Source organism: Lepidothrix coronata, unplaced genomic scaffold, assembly GCF_001604755.1.
Source record: "Lepidothrix coronata isolate B3197 unplaced genomic scaffold, Lepidothrix_coronata-1.0 Scaffold40, whole genome shotgun sequence".
NCBI classification, from domain to species: domain Eukaryota; kingdom Metazoa; phylum Chordata; class Aves; order Passeriformes; family Pipridae; genus Lepidothrix; species Lepidothrix coronata.
Genome location: NW_016690220.1, coordinates 2,459,527 through 2,475,321, shown reverse-complemented (window position 1 = coordinate 2,475,321; position 15,795 = coordinate 2,459,527). Strand labels below are relative to the sequence as shown.

The window sequence follows — 15,795 nt, the reverse complement described above, 5'->3', positions numbered from 1 at the left end:
ACTTTAAAGATAGTTACACCATTTGTTTCAAAACAGAAACTGTCCATTCCCTTTGAAAGGAAGCAGATTGGACGTGGCACTGAGTGCCATGATCTAGTAAATGGACTGGATTTGGACCAAGGGTTGGACTCGATGATCTCGGAGGTCTTTTCCAACCCAATCGATTCTATGATTCTATGATTCTAAATGGTCAGGAAAAACCTTAACACAATAGAATGCCTTTTTTTTTTTGTCTTGTATAGATACATTCTCTTTCTTGCTGGTGTTATTTCAAATATCTGCGATTGTATAAGAGATCTATTCTTCACAGTCCCTTTTGCTCTGCACTTGCAGTTCATTATAGTCTTTTATTTGTGATGCTATAGTCTATTGACACAAAAATTAGCAGAATTCCATAATTATGCTCACATCTTAAGATCCCTGCTTTTTAGAGGAGTTCATTATGAAATACAACTTCTGTGTTTAGGACTTTTTTACAGAAAAATTTTTGGGGGAAATATGGTTGTAAATGAACACAGATTTGGATAGTTTTGTTAACATGACAGAAGCATGAAAGATGCTGAGGCAGAAGGGACTGCTTTCCTGTGCTGGGCTGACCTGGACAGCAATTAAGTGCCTGCCAGCTACTTGCTCTATTCCAACTTCCCCCAGGACAATGGAGGAGGGAATCAGAAAAGCAAACATGAGAAAAATTCATTGGTCAAGATAAAGGAACTTTAAGAAAGTGAAAGGGAAAAAAAAGGAAAAAAACCCAAGCAATGCAAAATGTCCAACCAGCCGACTGAAGACCAGCCAGTCTCTGAGCAGCTGCCACTGATACCAAACCCATAGCTTTTATTGCTGAGCATGATGTCATATGGTATGGAATATCTCTTTGGTCAGTTGGGGCCAGCTGTCCTGGCTGTGTCCTTGCCCAGACTCTTGCCCAGACCCAACCTCCTTGCTGAGGGGAGAAGCAGAGCACCCTTCAGCAACAGCCAAAACAGTAGTGTGTTACCAGTACTATTTCATCCAAAAATCTAAACCACAGCACTGTATGAGCTCCTATGAAGGAAGTTAACTCCATCCCAGCCAAAACCAGCACACTTCCCAAAGGAATAGGTATTTTAAGCACATTTCGATATTTTTGATTTCTCTCCCCATAAAAATGTTTCTCTGAGGAAGACTGCTATTGAAGTGTGTTTGATTTCAGTTTTAATGACCAGTGGTACCAGTCAAATCTGGGCTTTATCAAGTGGTTTTCTATCCAGTAATCATAAAATGTGGTTCCGCTTCTTCTTTCTAACGCTTTTAAGAGGCGACTTTTTCCTCTATTTACACATGAGAGAGAGCTCTTTATATCTTTGTATTAGCACTTTGCCCCAGTGCCACTGATGAAGCTTCTGCTGATATTCCTGCTTTGGCTTTTTTCTGTCATGAACACTTTTCTGATTTTTGAGAAACCTTATGTAAGAAGCAAATTTAGATGTCTCTGAGGATCATTTCTAGAAAATCTTGGTAGGTGCCTCTGAAACTTCCCCCTTAAGCCTCTGCTTCATTTTTCTGTATTCCTTTATTATTATTATTCCTTCTGTATTCCTGCAAGTTTTTAAGGATATGGTATTCTTGGTTGAGAGTTTTTAATTAGTATAATACAGCCATGTATAATTGTTTATCTGTATTTCTTTTCAAGATGCCAGTGATCAAAGAGAAGACATTTACATTGGAAATCATATACCTTGTTCAGAAAGCTTCAATGGTTACTGTATACATGGAAAATGTGAATTCATTTATTCCACTCAGAAGGCTTCCTGCCGGTAAGTCCTGCATGCTTCCACAATGTGATTGAAATTGCTGTAAAGCTTAATCAAAATGCTCTCTAGACATAATTACAGGATGTATCACTTTGCAGTTATCTAAGCAGTGGCACAGGGGCTGTATCCCTGTGCTGTGGCAGCACTCAGCTGCTCCAGTCATGAGAGGGATAGTGCTCAGAGGAGAGGCTCAGTGAGTCAGGTAAATCAGAAGCTGAATCCTCCTGAGGAATGTAGCCTTGATGTTGTCTTCTTATTTTCAGCTGATAAATCCTATCTAGAGAAAAAAACCAAAGCAAACAAAACACAACAAATATTAATAAGCCTTTGCCTTGCATTGCTTCTCTGTAAGACTCTGCTTTCACTGTTGACCTCTCTTCTTATACTGTCTGTACATTTTATTGCTCCTGTCATAAGCTCTCTCTAGAATATCAATATCTTATTTTTAACATTTATTACCCTTTGTCACAATAATAGCCTTTATCTAGAGAATATAAAATTGTAAAATATTCTTTAGCCCACACTTTTTATCTATAGTATGATCTAGCAGCTCAATACACTCAGTATTAAGCCGCTCGTGTGTTTCCCAGGATATCTGAATGTTCCTTAGGTCCCAAATAAATTTTTTCCTTTAGATTTCACTAATTAAATTCTGTATCTTTGTTTTCCTCCAAAAATAAAATTTACTTTAAAGTTGGTTATAGAAGAAGGCCAGTTCTTCGTAATAAGATGCAGTGCCCTACTTATTAGAAGGTTTCACTCCTGAACTTTTATCTTGGAAGCTTGTACCTTCAGATTAATGTGGCTGAAGATGCTATAACTGTTTGCTTTCCTTTGCTTTTGAAACTTCAACTGTAAAACCATTGGATACTTTCACATTTTCTCCCTTGATCTTTATTGATCGATGATATTTAGAGGTTTTTTGTACTGACAAGATTTAAGGGTTTCCAGACTGATCAGAGAGCAGGAAGCCCAAAAGGCAGAGCCAGTACGGTTGTCAACTTAAGCATTTGAAAGCTTATATTATTTCTTTTCCCATGCAAGACCCTTTCTTGTTTATTTTCATCTTTCCAATAGGACTGTTTTGTTTTTCTCTTCGACTGGAATCAAGAGAACTCAACGTGGCTTTGCTTCTCTTGGGAAGCAGTGTGTATCCCCCACATCATCTTGATGGACATTAGGCAGCGCTCTCTGATTACAGTACTCTTTTGATCTAGAACTGTCTTTAACACAGTTTATAATGTATTTGTCCCCAAAATATGTGAAGTAGAGGTATTTCAAGGAAAGCATTCCTTTCTGAATTAATTGATTTTTAATTCCTCTTAATTTTTTTCTGGAACGTGGCAATCTCATAGTAATTAATTAATTTATGAATCAATGCATATTTAATTACTTATATAATTATTATTACTCTAGAATTACTGACAGGCAGTGTTTTGATGAACTTAATTAATGCCCCATCCCTTTAAATTCTATTTTATAGTTACTTGTAATATTACTACTTTCAGCTATGTATTTAAACAGCCTGAATCGTATCTCAGCACTGGACCTAGCACACCAAACCTCGCGTGATTCCAGTCAAGAATTTGCGACTATCAGTTCTTAACCCTGAGTATCAGATCTCTTTTTGATTTTTCTTGCCTATTAATATACTGATGGTGTCATAACGTTATGCATGTTTCCTACTGGAGTAAAGTTATTAAGGAAACAAATGGTTTATATCAGACATCAGTCCACCATAGTAATCATGTACTTCTATCAAAGAAAAAAATTCTCTCCTTCTCTGGCAAGGAAAATGTAATGCTGAATGCTGGGGGCAAATTGTTATTTTCAAATGCTTTCCATTCTCGTACACATCTAGCATATACATTGTTTAATTTGGTCCTCATTTACTGCTAGTGATATATGTGAGGTATCAGATGACCTATAAAACTGCAGAAAATACCTGCAGAGAGCAAATTCTGATTTTTGCTTTCGGTGGGGGCAATGAATGTCCTTGCTTATTGTACAGGACTGCCAGCAGGCAGGTGGGAGAAAGGTTTTATATTAGCCAACTGCACAGCATTGTGTTTAGTGGCCTTTGCACAGGTGGGATCTGGTCTGTCTGCTGCTACCCTTGTCCTTATGGCAGGCTGCTTCAAGGAGGCACAGTTCAACCCCTTACAAAGAAATGTAAACTTCTTTATGCTAACTCAATTAATTGACTGATCGGCTTATTTTGATAAATCCTTCCTGACCTCTATTGATCTTGCTGTTATGCTAATGCTATATTGTCTTTTTATGTATTAATGTAGCAGAATGCTTTTAAATCTGTTCTACTAGTTTAAGGTAGCTAGTACTTCATCTTACCTGAATCTCCATCCACTATTTCTCAGAAATAATTTCTTGTTACTTCAGTGTTTCTGAGGAAGCATCTTTGAATTATTTGTACACACTACTGTTTTGGCTGTTGCTGAAGGCTTTGTTTTGCCTCCTCTGCATTAAAGCAACTCTCACATTGATAACACTTCAACTGTTACCTTTTTTAATAAAAACAAAAGCAAGGTAACAAAAAGAATTCAGTCCTCTTGACTAACAAGGAGAACGCTTCCTTTTTGTTTCTTTTTGCATGATTACCAACATGTTCCCTGTCCTCATTTTTCTTGTGTGCTTATACAGAATTCTCTTTATTCTTTCCTTAGCTACCACTGAGCATACTTACAGTATATGACAGTTTTTCTTTAACAACTCTTACTGGAACTTGGTTCATGCCTGAACCAAAACTCCTTACACAGCAGGTCATGGCTGGAGAAAGTAGAGTCACAAGATTAGGAACATGTAAACCCCAACTATTATCCCTGCATGCAGAGGGGGATTAGGAGTTGCATTAGCAGTTGTAGAAAGGTCTTTGGTGTAATGATTTTGTTGCTCCAAACAGAATTAACTCCTACCCTAGCACAAAGCTTTTGAATGGATGAGTCTGATTTTGTGTTGCATTTGAGCTTGTCAGATCCAGTTTACAAAAGGATTATTTCTCTGCCTGCATGTGAGTATTTCTTTCTACTACAGAGCTGGAGGCCAACAGTATGATTCAGTTGTCCATAAAGACACATTCGCATCAGTCACTTCTAAAGGACAGGTGTACAAGGAGTTTGCTCAGGGTTGTAAGTGATGGCCTTTGATTCCACAAACTTCAGCTCAGTGTCTTGGGTGGCTCTTGCATTTTCTTGCTATGCTTCATTCTCTTTTGCCTTGGGACACGAATTGCTCCAGAGCACTGCCTGAACTGTCATTGATCAGGAACAGCCTCTGCTGAGTTTCTCATTGAGCTAACTGCTGCTTGCTCAGGCAAGGTACCATTTGGAGCAACTGCTTCTCTTCTGTCTCCAGCCATTTTTCCCCCACCCCTGGTCAATGTTTTTTGATTCTTCCATGAACCCTCACTTGAACAGTTGTGAGCCATTTGGTTTCTAACCCGATCTCCATCAAATTTTGTCTTGGTGACAAGGCAGGAGGGGGTTTGGAGCTGGTTTTACCCTATAGGCTTTTGTAAGTTGCATTTTGAAAAAAAGGATCTTTCTTTCTCCCCATATTTCAAGGTTTCTCTTCCTTTTTGTCATTTCTCTTCCTTATTGGCCATGGAGCTGAATGAGTATATTTACTTTGTGTTTCATTAGCATGCTTCTTTGTGTTTCATTTAGCCTTGTCTGCTTTTTTCACCCAGTTGCTTAATTCTTCATAAATATTGCACCAATATAATAATGACTCCACCTATTTCTTTTGGCAATTCAAGGCCTTCACCACACTAGTGTCTTTTCAGAGGGCCACTAGTAACCTTAACCTAAGCAGAGCGTATCTATTTGCTCTGTCTCTTGTGCCATAGAAATCCAAACCATTCCCTAACCCAAGCTGTTACCACACCTCCACCTTCTCACTAGCTCTTTCTCAGCTGGAGTCACCTTGCTTTTCTTATTTTATCTGCAAAATGACTAAGCTGTTGTCAAATTACAGATTCTATGAAATATTCCTTTTTTTTTTTTCAGGTGTGAATCAGGATATACTGGACAGCACTGTGAAAAGACAGACTTTAGTATTCTTTATGTTGTCCCAAGTAGACAAAAGCTTACGCATGTTCTTATTGCAGCAATAATTGGAGCTGTACAGATTGCCATTATAGTTGCAATTGTCATGTGCATAACAAGGTAGGTAAAGACTAAAGCAGTGAAAACCTACACATTGTATAGATATATTTTTCTGCATTTAAATGTATGATGCCCAACATTTTTTCTTCAACATATATCCTAAAATACCCCCATAAAAACTACCTAATGACTGAAACAGAAGGATTATGCAACATCCTATCTCCCCCTTTGTTTTTTGGTCACAAAAGACAGATTTTTTTAAATTCCAAAACCACTGGTAACCACTCTGAATCTCCAGACCAAATACACAGCAGAGCAGATCAGCCTTGAAACACATCCAAAAGGTCAGCTACTCTGCTAGACATTCACTGGACTTACTGAAGCATTGCTGATACCTTACAGAAGATATGATCCCTGGCTACCACCCAGTGAAACCAGAGAGGTTGACAAGGTGCTGTTCCCTGCAGGACCACTGTAAGTGGTGTTACATAGAGAAAGAAGAAGTATCCCTCACACCATATATATTTTCTGAAAATTATTGTGCAGCTAGTCCCATTATTAGACACTGTCGATTGGAACCTATTTTATGAAATGTAAAGGTGCAGAAGCACAGAATTCAGGTTTTTGGGTTGTCTTGAACTCTCACCCTCAGTAAAAGCTGAGATGAGAGCCATGGGTTCTTTTTGATGACAAGGGATTCAGTTCTAGGACTTGAACCAAACAAGGACTAAGGGCTGTGGTATAGATTAAGGATGGCTTAGTTGCGTTATAGGTGTATGAAGCATTTAAGCCCTGTATTTGGGCATCCATGCCACACTTTGCCTTTTCCTCCTCAAGTCATCCTTCAGTTTTTCATCTCCATTTACTCTAGGCTGTAAAACTTTCTACTACTGCATAGTGCATGGCTTCCCAAACCCAGGGATGTAGAGTGACACCCCTATGAATGAACAATACAGGCCTCCTTCCCTACATCCCTTGCAAAGTTCAGCCTAGAAGATACAAGTACATGTATAAAACACTGCCTGCACACCTAAAAGAGTTACCTGGCTCATGCAATTGACGTCATCCCTTTTTCCCTCAACACCCTGCTGGCCAAAGCAGTGGTGTGGAAGGCTATGGTTCAGCTCCTCTTTCAGTCTCATTCCCCGCCTCATGGTCTCTTTTGTCTTGGTGCATCCCAACAGGACTGCTCCATCATGCATTGCCTGCTGTCTGACCGGCTAAGTCCCATTCCATTCGGAGTTGCTGGATTTTGTGAATCCTTTCTTAGCTATGTGTCTGACCCCAAGAAAGGGATCACCTGAGTCACCTCACAGAGAGTCCTGGGTGGACTCTGTCTCATGGGCTTCTGCGAGCAGCCAGGCACCTTGAGGCCCAGCACTTCAGGAGGCTGATTGATCCAGTCTTACCATCCACTGAGTTTTAAGAAGGAAATATGTGTAAAATAATATAATGTGTAATCTAATATAATTATTTACCATGGAATGTGTTTTGCTGGATCAAGGCTGAAGGGTGTAGCACCGTGCTGGTTTCAGTCTCAAGTTCAAGCAGAGCTCCCTTATGAGTGATGTGAGGTCCTACAAACATCCCCAGTCCAGTACTGAACAGCAGGAGCATCCTTCCAGTCAGCACAGCTCATAGACTCCTTGCTATTGCTAAGTACAGAAAATTAGGTCAATGTGTTATTGTTAGGCTTAATTTTATGTGGCATATATAAAATCAGCCCTCCTTTTTTATTTCCTTCTCTTGTTTTTTAACAGAAAATGCCCCAAAAACAATAGAGGACGTCGGCAGAAGCAAAACCTAGGCCATTTTACTTCAGATACATCATCCAGAATGGTTTAACTTAGTGCTTTTTATACCTACATTGACCATGTGATGTACATTTTTATTATATCTTTTTTTAAAGAATGGAAATATTTATTTCAGAGGCCTTATTTTTGAACATTTTTAGTGTAACAATGTTGGTCTGTATTCTGAAAGCATCAGCTCTAACAGCTATGGACTGGTTTAGTATCTTTACTTTTATGTTTTTGAATACAGTAGTTCATTTTCTGTATCTGTGTCACATGGTTATATAATAGACTTGTGCTTTATCCATGGAATGTAATATTTTTGGGAACACAGATTTATTCCAACAATGGTTGTAGACTTAAAAAACCCCAACAAACCAACAAAAAAAGTCCACATTACCTAACAAACAAGGCATGAACTAAAGGTAAAAATGTTTACAGCTTACTTTTCTTATGAGGAACTAGAAAACACTGTGTTTAAATACCGTAGATATTTAAATGTTTTTGGAAGTTAGTAACTGATTTTTTAGACACTGCCTATCGCATGAACTGTGAAGCTGTGTGCTGTGTGTAGTTGTAACATATTTATAAAATGTGTGGGCTGGGTCTAAGCACTGCCATCTTCATAAATAATTCCAACAATTTATTTTTAAAGAGGAAAATTATAAATTTCATAATTTGGGAAGTTACCTGGTAGAACAGATGGCGCAGGTCCAAAAGAAGTAGGTCTTAGTAGATTTAGGTACTGTAAAAATTGGTGTTGAATAATTGAACAAAAACAATTGGAATAAAGCCTACTTTATCACTGTTAAAAACTGTTTTAATACTTCTTAAACTTTTTTAAAGAAAATACATGTTTTAACACCTACAATACGGATTGTATAGTGTTTGTGATTAAAATTAAAAAATAAAAGTGAATGAATTACTAGTGCTCTTGTATAGAGTATTTTCAAGAGCTAAAGAAGTCCATCCAAATTAGTCTGCTGGTCATAGTTATATTAATAGACTGTTAGTTGTCGTTTGAAAGATCCCAAGATAAAGTGTGAATAGGATGTGTTCAACTGTTTTAACATGTAGTTTAGGCTTTCAGAATTTTGCATGTAGGATTTAATAATTTGTTCAATAAAAAAAATGCTTTCAACATTTTGAACTGGAAAAGCATGTCACAATACAACATTTTCACTATATTGCCTCTGGTTTAGTGTGTTTATTTGTTACCTCACGGGGTAATTGCAGCAAGCTGAAGACCTGAATTTGTTTTGCTGGAAGAAAACAACTGTGCTAATTTTCCTGACTGCTTTTTGAATTCCCTCGGAGGAAAGCACTCCAGTAACATGAAACAAAAGTAGATCTTTAAAAATATGCAAGTTTGCTTTCCTGCTTAATTAGCAAGTTACTTAACTTTCCTGGATTAACACTAATAACCTCATCAGTACAGAAGCGTGACCCTTTAAACGTATGTTCCTTTCCAGATATTGCTTCCTAATTTTAGGGGTTTCATGTTGCTGAAAGTATCTGAACAATCACATGTGGATATTTTATAGTCAGAAGTATTTGACCAAGCTCCAGGAGCGGCGTTTCACGCCCTACTTTGAACATTGCCGGAGCCAGCTGTCACCGTGGCTCCCTGCAACAGCGCCAGACTCACTCTGGCAGGATCACCGAAACTTCGCCTCCGTCCAACCTGGCTGAAGGCAGGCAAAATGGATCGCCGTGAAAACACATCAGAGGCTGACAGAACACACCAAAATCGTCTCTCCAGTGTCATTGAGGAGGAAGAAGAACAAGATGCAGCTTACACTATTGTGACAGTCCTGGACAAAGTGGCCAACATTGTCGACAGCGTGCAGGCGAGCCAGAAAAGGATAGAGGAGAAGCACAGGGAGATGGAAGATGCCATCAAGACCATACAGATTGACATTTTAAAGCTTGCCCAGGCTCATGGCAATACAGGCTTCATGGTGAACAAGTTACTGCAGAAAACCAGCAAAGTCAGCTCCACCATGAAGGAGGTGCGGGCTCGCGTGGAGAGACAGAGCACCAGCGTGCGGAAGGTGAAAGCAAAACAAGAGGAGATGCTGAACAAAAACAAATTCCGGGTCGTAATTTATCAGGTAACCACAAACTTAATTTTTTGTAGTACTGTTGCTTTGCCACCTCCTTGATAGCTGCTGGTAGATGTTGGTTAACAAACCAAAAGATGCAGTCTCTTGAACATGAGTTATTTTGTGCTTTCTTTAACACTGAGCTGTGCTCCTCAACGTCTTTCAGCACAAACCTACTGATGGCAGTACACAGGGTCTATTATTAGTGTTGGTAGATTTCTGAGCCAGTGGTGTAAGATTAACTGCAGATCAGCAAGGACTATTTGCTGCCTTTCCGAAAGGTAATATGAGGCAGGCCCTGTAAATCTTGACATACAAACCATGCCTGACATTCATCTCTGTTATTTTTTTCACCATATTAGGTAGAAGTGCAAATAGCAAAAGTGTTCTAAGTCTCTTTGGAACACAGACTTTCTTCTAACACTAATTTCAAAACATGGTTCATTTAACTTGCAGCGTTGCTCAGGCTCTCCTACTGCTGACAAATTGGAGCTTTTTTCATTGTCTCAGTGTATAACAGTATATGCACAAACTGAAGCTCAGCCCCACAAACCCTTCATGACAAAAAGTACTCCTTTGCATGCTCTACTTCGGAAATGTTTTAATAATTTATTTTCTTTCACTAACCTTATTCTAGGATGTTCACTGTTCTTACAAATAATTGCACTTGAAAAGAAGTTTCATGAGAAGTTTGAAGAGAAGTTTTGTGAAACAGCATTGTCTCGCATCCATACAAACAGTGCAGGCAGTTCATGGGGTCTTGTCAGTGAGTGCTGTGAAACCCACTTGTTACATGGTCTGATCCTGTATTTGCTGGAACTTCCCTGTTACCCAGGTCTATAGAAAGTACGTGTTTAATCTTTTGCCAGAAGCATAGTTGCTCTTTTTTACCAGCGAGTCACCAAAGCTTCTTTCAGATGAGTTGTATTTCTCATTAGGCATTCTTGAAAATACCACACCTCGTGAGTAACACAATGCGCCCCCATCACTCAGCTTTACACCCTGCTCTTGCATCTGTTTGTACATAAATAACATCATTTGCAATGAATGGAGCCCTGTGCTTCACCGAGTATATTCACCACCATGTATGGCTGACAAATTCTTCTGCATAATCCAGCTTTCTTAACTACTTCATTTTCTGCTACTGGGAAAAAATACCTAAAAAAAAAGAAAAAGCTGAAGGCAGGAAATATTACCTCTTTAATGTTACGTTAGTACCACGTACAGCCAAATTGTGCCTCCTAGATTTTCTAGCTGAATGACTTACTATGCATGTTCAGGAGAAAGTATAGGCCCAATATGACCTATTATTACAATTATTGCAAACTGCATCATCATGATGGAATAGAAAACAGGCACTTTCACTTTTTCCTTGCAAATCATTTCCCATCTAAAGGTAATAAATATCTCTTGACTCCTCTGGTTAATGGCTTAATGCCATTTCATTGATGGGCCTTTACCATAATGGCTGCGCAGAATCGATGCTTTGAAAGCATTTGTTCTTAAAACAGTATTCATTATATAATGTAAATTTTTCTGCTAGCAAGACATGAGTTGTTGTTTATTTAAAAATATAGTAAAATATGGTGAAAATGGATTTACATGCTGCTATAAATAACAGCTGTTGATGTTTTGAGATACTTGATACAAAAGGTGGCTCTCACAATATGTGCTTTCTCTAAGAATTGCCTTCAGTGGAGTGTCTGAGCTTTCTGCTGGTTTTGCTGGACAAGAATGACCTGCACCCTATTTTGTGTGTTTAATTCTTAGTTGGTACTTTTCAGGAAGGGAACCAGCACTTTTTATTGTTCACTTTCGAGCTTCCTCTTCCCACTGTAGCTGAGAACTGCCAATGAGAATATGAACAACTCCTTCTTTAACTTCCATTCCTTTTGTAAGGTAGATTGAAGAATCTTTTCCCACTTCCACAGAAGAGGGGCAGATATGTTGATCCGTCTGGGATCTGAGATTTAACACTTCCCTGGAGGAGGATAACTGCATCGTTCCACAAAAGCTGGAACATGCTAGGTAGTCTAGAGTCCACTGAAGCTTTAAGGCACAGGTTTAGGAAAGTCTCTTTCACTCACGTGCAGTGATTTTCACACTGTTGATTTATACCCTTGTAGGCATACTGCGGCAGTGCCAAGACCTGAATGACTGAAGCTTGGCTACGATGAGTGGGAGTCTGTTAATAGCTACAGAATCAGCATACTCCCTTCACTATATGTTACAAGTGGATATAACCAAGTTGTTTACTCTGTGGTTGTGACTGATAGCTCTTCTGTAGTGAGATTTTTTTCTAATGAACCATTTGGGACATTGTGATGAGGGCAGTGACCTGTGTGTAGCTGGTATTGAATGCCTAGATGAGTGAGTGCATGTGGGTTTTAGTTTTAACTTTTACTGGAACATCAGCATATGAGGAAAAAGGAAACACCAATTAAATACTAAAGATTTTCTTTCTAGTGGATAGCTTTGATCTTATCATTGATAGAAGGCGTAGGCAGGTTGAAAAGAATCATTGGCTGAAAGAGATTGTTCCAAGACACCTCAGCAATGATGAAAAGAGTTGGCAATATCCTCACATTAAAAAGAGACAAAGTGATCATCCTTGAGCAGAATGATTAGGGAATTGAGCACACTAATTTTTAGAAGTCCATGTGGTTGAGGAAAAGATATGATAGCAGGCAGCCCTTCTCCCCAGGCTGGCTGCATGATTAAAAATGCCAGGTTACTTAAGACTTTCTAGTGAGGTCTTTGACCCTGGAGTGCTATGTGCCCAGAGACTATAATAGGAAATACAAAGGATGTTGTAGGTTGTATAGGTCACTGCTCACTTCTGTTCAGGTTAGTCTGAATAACCAGCTGTGAGAGCTATCATTTCTCTGCAGTCAAAGAGCATTTAACAATTTAAATGATTCTGACTAAATTATTCAGAAAATAAAAGAGGGGTTTTTTTGGTTTTTTTAATACTGAAAGAACTTGTTTCTTTTGCTTTTCTGCATGTTCTGCAAGTCCCTCTTTGAATGGGAGTGTACAGGCACCAGAAAGTCGTTGTTACGGTTACTGGACTTTTTTCTATTATTACTTCACACAAGCACCGTAACAACTTCCTATGAAGGGAGACACATGCCTTTGTTTCACTCAGTGCTGTCTGACGTTTGAAATTACTGGACATGTCAAAAACCAAGTAAGGTTATGGCTTGACTGGCCTACACAATTATGCTACAACTGATTTGTTTGCCCTGCAATTGCTTTACCACCCACATGGGGAAAGGCTCGCAGAAGCATCCTTGTGTATGCTGCTGATCTTATGCATATATAAATTAAAATATAAGTGTCCTGTCCTGGCCAATGTCCTTCTGTAGCATAATGACTAGGGCAGTAAAAATGGTGAAATCAAAATGGGGACAATAATCTGGAAACCTGAAGTGGAGACACTTTCATCTGAAGGGGCTGTTAGAAATCAGAGTGTGAGGAGCTCAGGAGATGAAGGCGCTGAGAGATCAGGCTCATGAACTTGCTGTCCATCGGCACAGAGTTTTAATTACAGCTATTCTGAGCCAAGCTCAGAGAGTAACTGTGACAGGAAAGGCAGCAAATATAACACTTCTATTTAGAAACAGACAAAGGAAATCATGTGAGCCATTGCCATTAATCTGGTACCATCTGGGCATGAGAATGGCAGGCTCAAAAGGGCTCTGCAGAACAGTATCCTTAGTAGCATGAAGTTTAATAGCTCACCAAGGGCAGATTGTGCTGGGTAGCTCATATTAGATCATTTTTCTGTTTTGCAGAAACATGAGAGATCTTATCCTTTCTCGTATTTATGTACCTGGTATTTTACTTCATAACAGATAATCTGGAAAAACAACAGGTAACAGTGGATTGTGTTGAAATTGGAAGTGAGGCTTGTGATGGGTTTCTGAAAGTGTATGTGTTTCTAAGACCATTTTTGTCAACTGTGTAATGTTTTCATTAAAAATCTCAGTACAGAAAAGGTGTAATGCTCAAAATTAGGAGGTGTCAGTTCACAGAAAGAAATATAGATATGAAACCAAACTATCTTTACAGCTATAATAGTGTTAATTTGAGTGTACATGGTGCCAATTCCTGTACTTTTAGTAGAAACCCGTTTTAGTTTGTGTTCTGAAGCCCCACAGTTTAGAAAGGACAGAAAATGGAGTGTTAGTTTCTCTCAAAATAACGGAGACCCCACTTGATGTCATGGCTCTTCAAAAAGTTAAATGTGGACATAACAGGCTTCAGGCAAGATGTTTCCAGAACTGGTAGAAATGCCCAGTGCCCTAGCCCAGAATGCCTCAGAGCTTGCCTGGACTACTATGTACAGCTCTGATCATCCCTCTTGAAATAAATTTCTTGTGTTCAAACTGAAGAGGTTTTGAAAACAGCTACCAGGAATGGGATCAGAGGAATGGGAAGCCCTGGTAAATAAGAGAAGACCAGGAGGTCCTAGCTTGCTTTAGTTCATCAAGACAAGAGGCTAAGTGAGGTTGTGGATGTCATTTATATATATGTTTGGGCACAGATGAGGAGTCCAGTAAAGAAAAATGTCAAAATGATGAAATGGGTGTAAATTGTCCATGAGTCAGATCTGAAACCAGAAATGTGTCTCTCCAGCCCTGGAGACATCAGGATCTGGACAAAGCCTTCTTCTAGAACCCATGGGGAGAGAAGAAAACTTAAATTGGTAATAAAGTGGAGCCTGAAAACTTAATGGGAAGAAAATGGTGTAAGTTGACTACCTGTGACAGCAGAGCACTGGCCGCAGCAGCCTAATGACACAGGGCCTTTGTTGGAGTCTTGTAGCAGAAACCTTATAAATATTTTTACAGCTGGAACAGGTAATTGCTTTTGCTGAGAATACAGAGAATAAAATAAACCCAACGGTTGTGTCACAGAGTTACAACCTCTCTTGCAAGAGCCTTTGTTTGCAGTGGTGGGCCCAGTGCTTCAGTCCAAAGTGCAGAGCTGGCCCTGTGCTGTGCAGTAGCCAGTTGTGGAGAGGCAGGGCCAGCCCTGAGGTACTGAACACAGCCAAGGAGATCATAAATTACCTGTGCTTCTAAAAAAAAAAAAATCAAAAGCTTTCAACCAGCTAAGGTAAAACTGTTTTTCTAGTGACATGTTTGCAAGGAACAAGGAGAAAGGAAAATGAAAAAAAAAAAAAGGCACTTATGGGCTATTTCTGTGTTCCTGAGTTGAAATATGTTGCATATTTCACAGCAGATCGTAGCAGATTATAAACTTGACTTAACACTGTTTGATCTGGTGGCCCTAGACCTGTTCCATTGCAATGATCCTCACAGGTGGACAGGCTGTCGTTTTTGCAGGGCTGCCACTGATTTTTCCTCCACCTGTTAGCATTGAGTGGTGGAAACAACTGATCTTAATTTACGTTTGCACTGGATGCAGCTGTTCAGGGCTTTGCTTGTGGTTGCCCTGCAAGCCAGCAGAAGAGTGTAGTTGCACCATGAGCCTCCTGTGTTGTGCCTCTTCTCTGTGGTCCTAGGGACTGCTTGGAACAACTTACCACCAGGAGCTGTGGCTTGCTGCTGTGGGCTCACATGTATCTTCAAATGGAATCATATAATCCCTTAGGCTGGAAAAGACCTCTAAAGATCATCAAATCCAGCCATTCAGCAATACCCCTTGTTCCTGAGGCACAGATTCGGGAAAGGACTTGACTGGGGACATGCAGATGGGATTCATTCTCAGCACTACTGAAGGTAGCTGAACCTTGCAATTTATTCCTGTAGTACAGGAATAAAGTTGATCAAAACAGCAAAGGCACAGACATGAGGAATATGTGAAGTCACTAACAGCAAGTTTAGGGTCTGGCACAGGATTCATCTTCCTGGGCATTGAACATTATTAATGCAAATGTTTGTACGTTTGGCCTATAGATTCCCTTCAAGCAAGGAGAGAGAAGTGTATAGAGCTGATTTGCTCGACCTGTTGT

At 39.4% G+C, this 15,795-nt stretch overlaps 2 protein-coding genes across 2 annotated transcripts in view; both read left to right on the top strand.

The window, feature by feature from the left end:
• TMEFF1 (transmembrane protein with EGF like and two follistatin like domains 1) overlaps window positions 1–8,894 on the top strand; it is a 117,802-nt gene extending 108,908 nt beyond the window's left edge. Inside the window, exons 8-10 of the mRNA XM_017813164.1 lie at window positions 1,673–1,796; window positions 5,816–5,974; window positions 7,675–8,894. Of these exons, the coding sequence (XP_017668653.1) occupies window positions 1,673–1,796; window positions 5,816–5,974; window positions 7,675–7,759 (368 nt within the window). The 3' untranslated portion in view covers window positions 7,760–8,894. The remainder of the gene's footprint in view (window positions 1–1,672; window positions 1,797–5,815; window positions 5,975–7,674) is intronic.
• A 118-nt stretch (window positions 8,895–9,012) lies between these two features.
• Window positions 9,013–15,795, top strand: part of MURC (muscle related coiled-coil protein) — a 15,875-nt gene continuing 9,092 nt past the window's right edge. Inside the window, exon 1 of the mRNA XM_017813240.1 lies at window positions 9,013–9,821. Within this exon, the coding sequence (XP_017668729.1) occupies window positions 9,411–9,821 (411 nt within the window). The 5' untranslated portion in view covers window positions 9,013–9,410. The remainder of the gene's footprint in view (window positions 9,822–15,795) is intronic.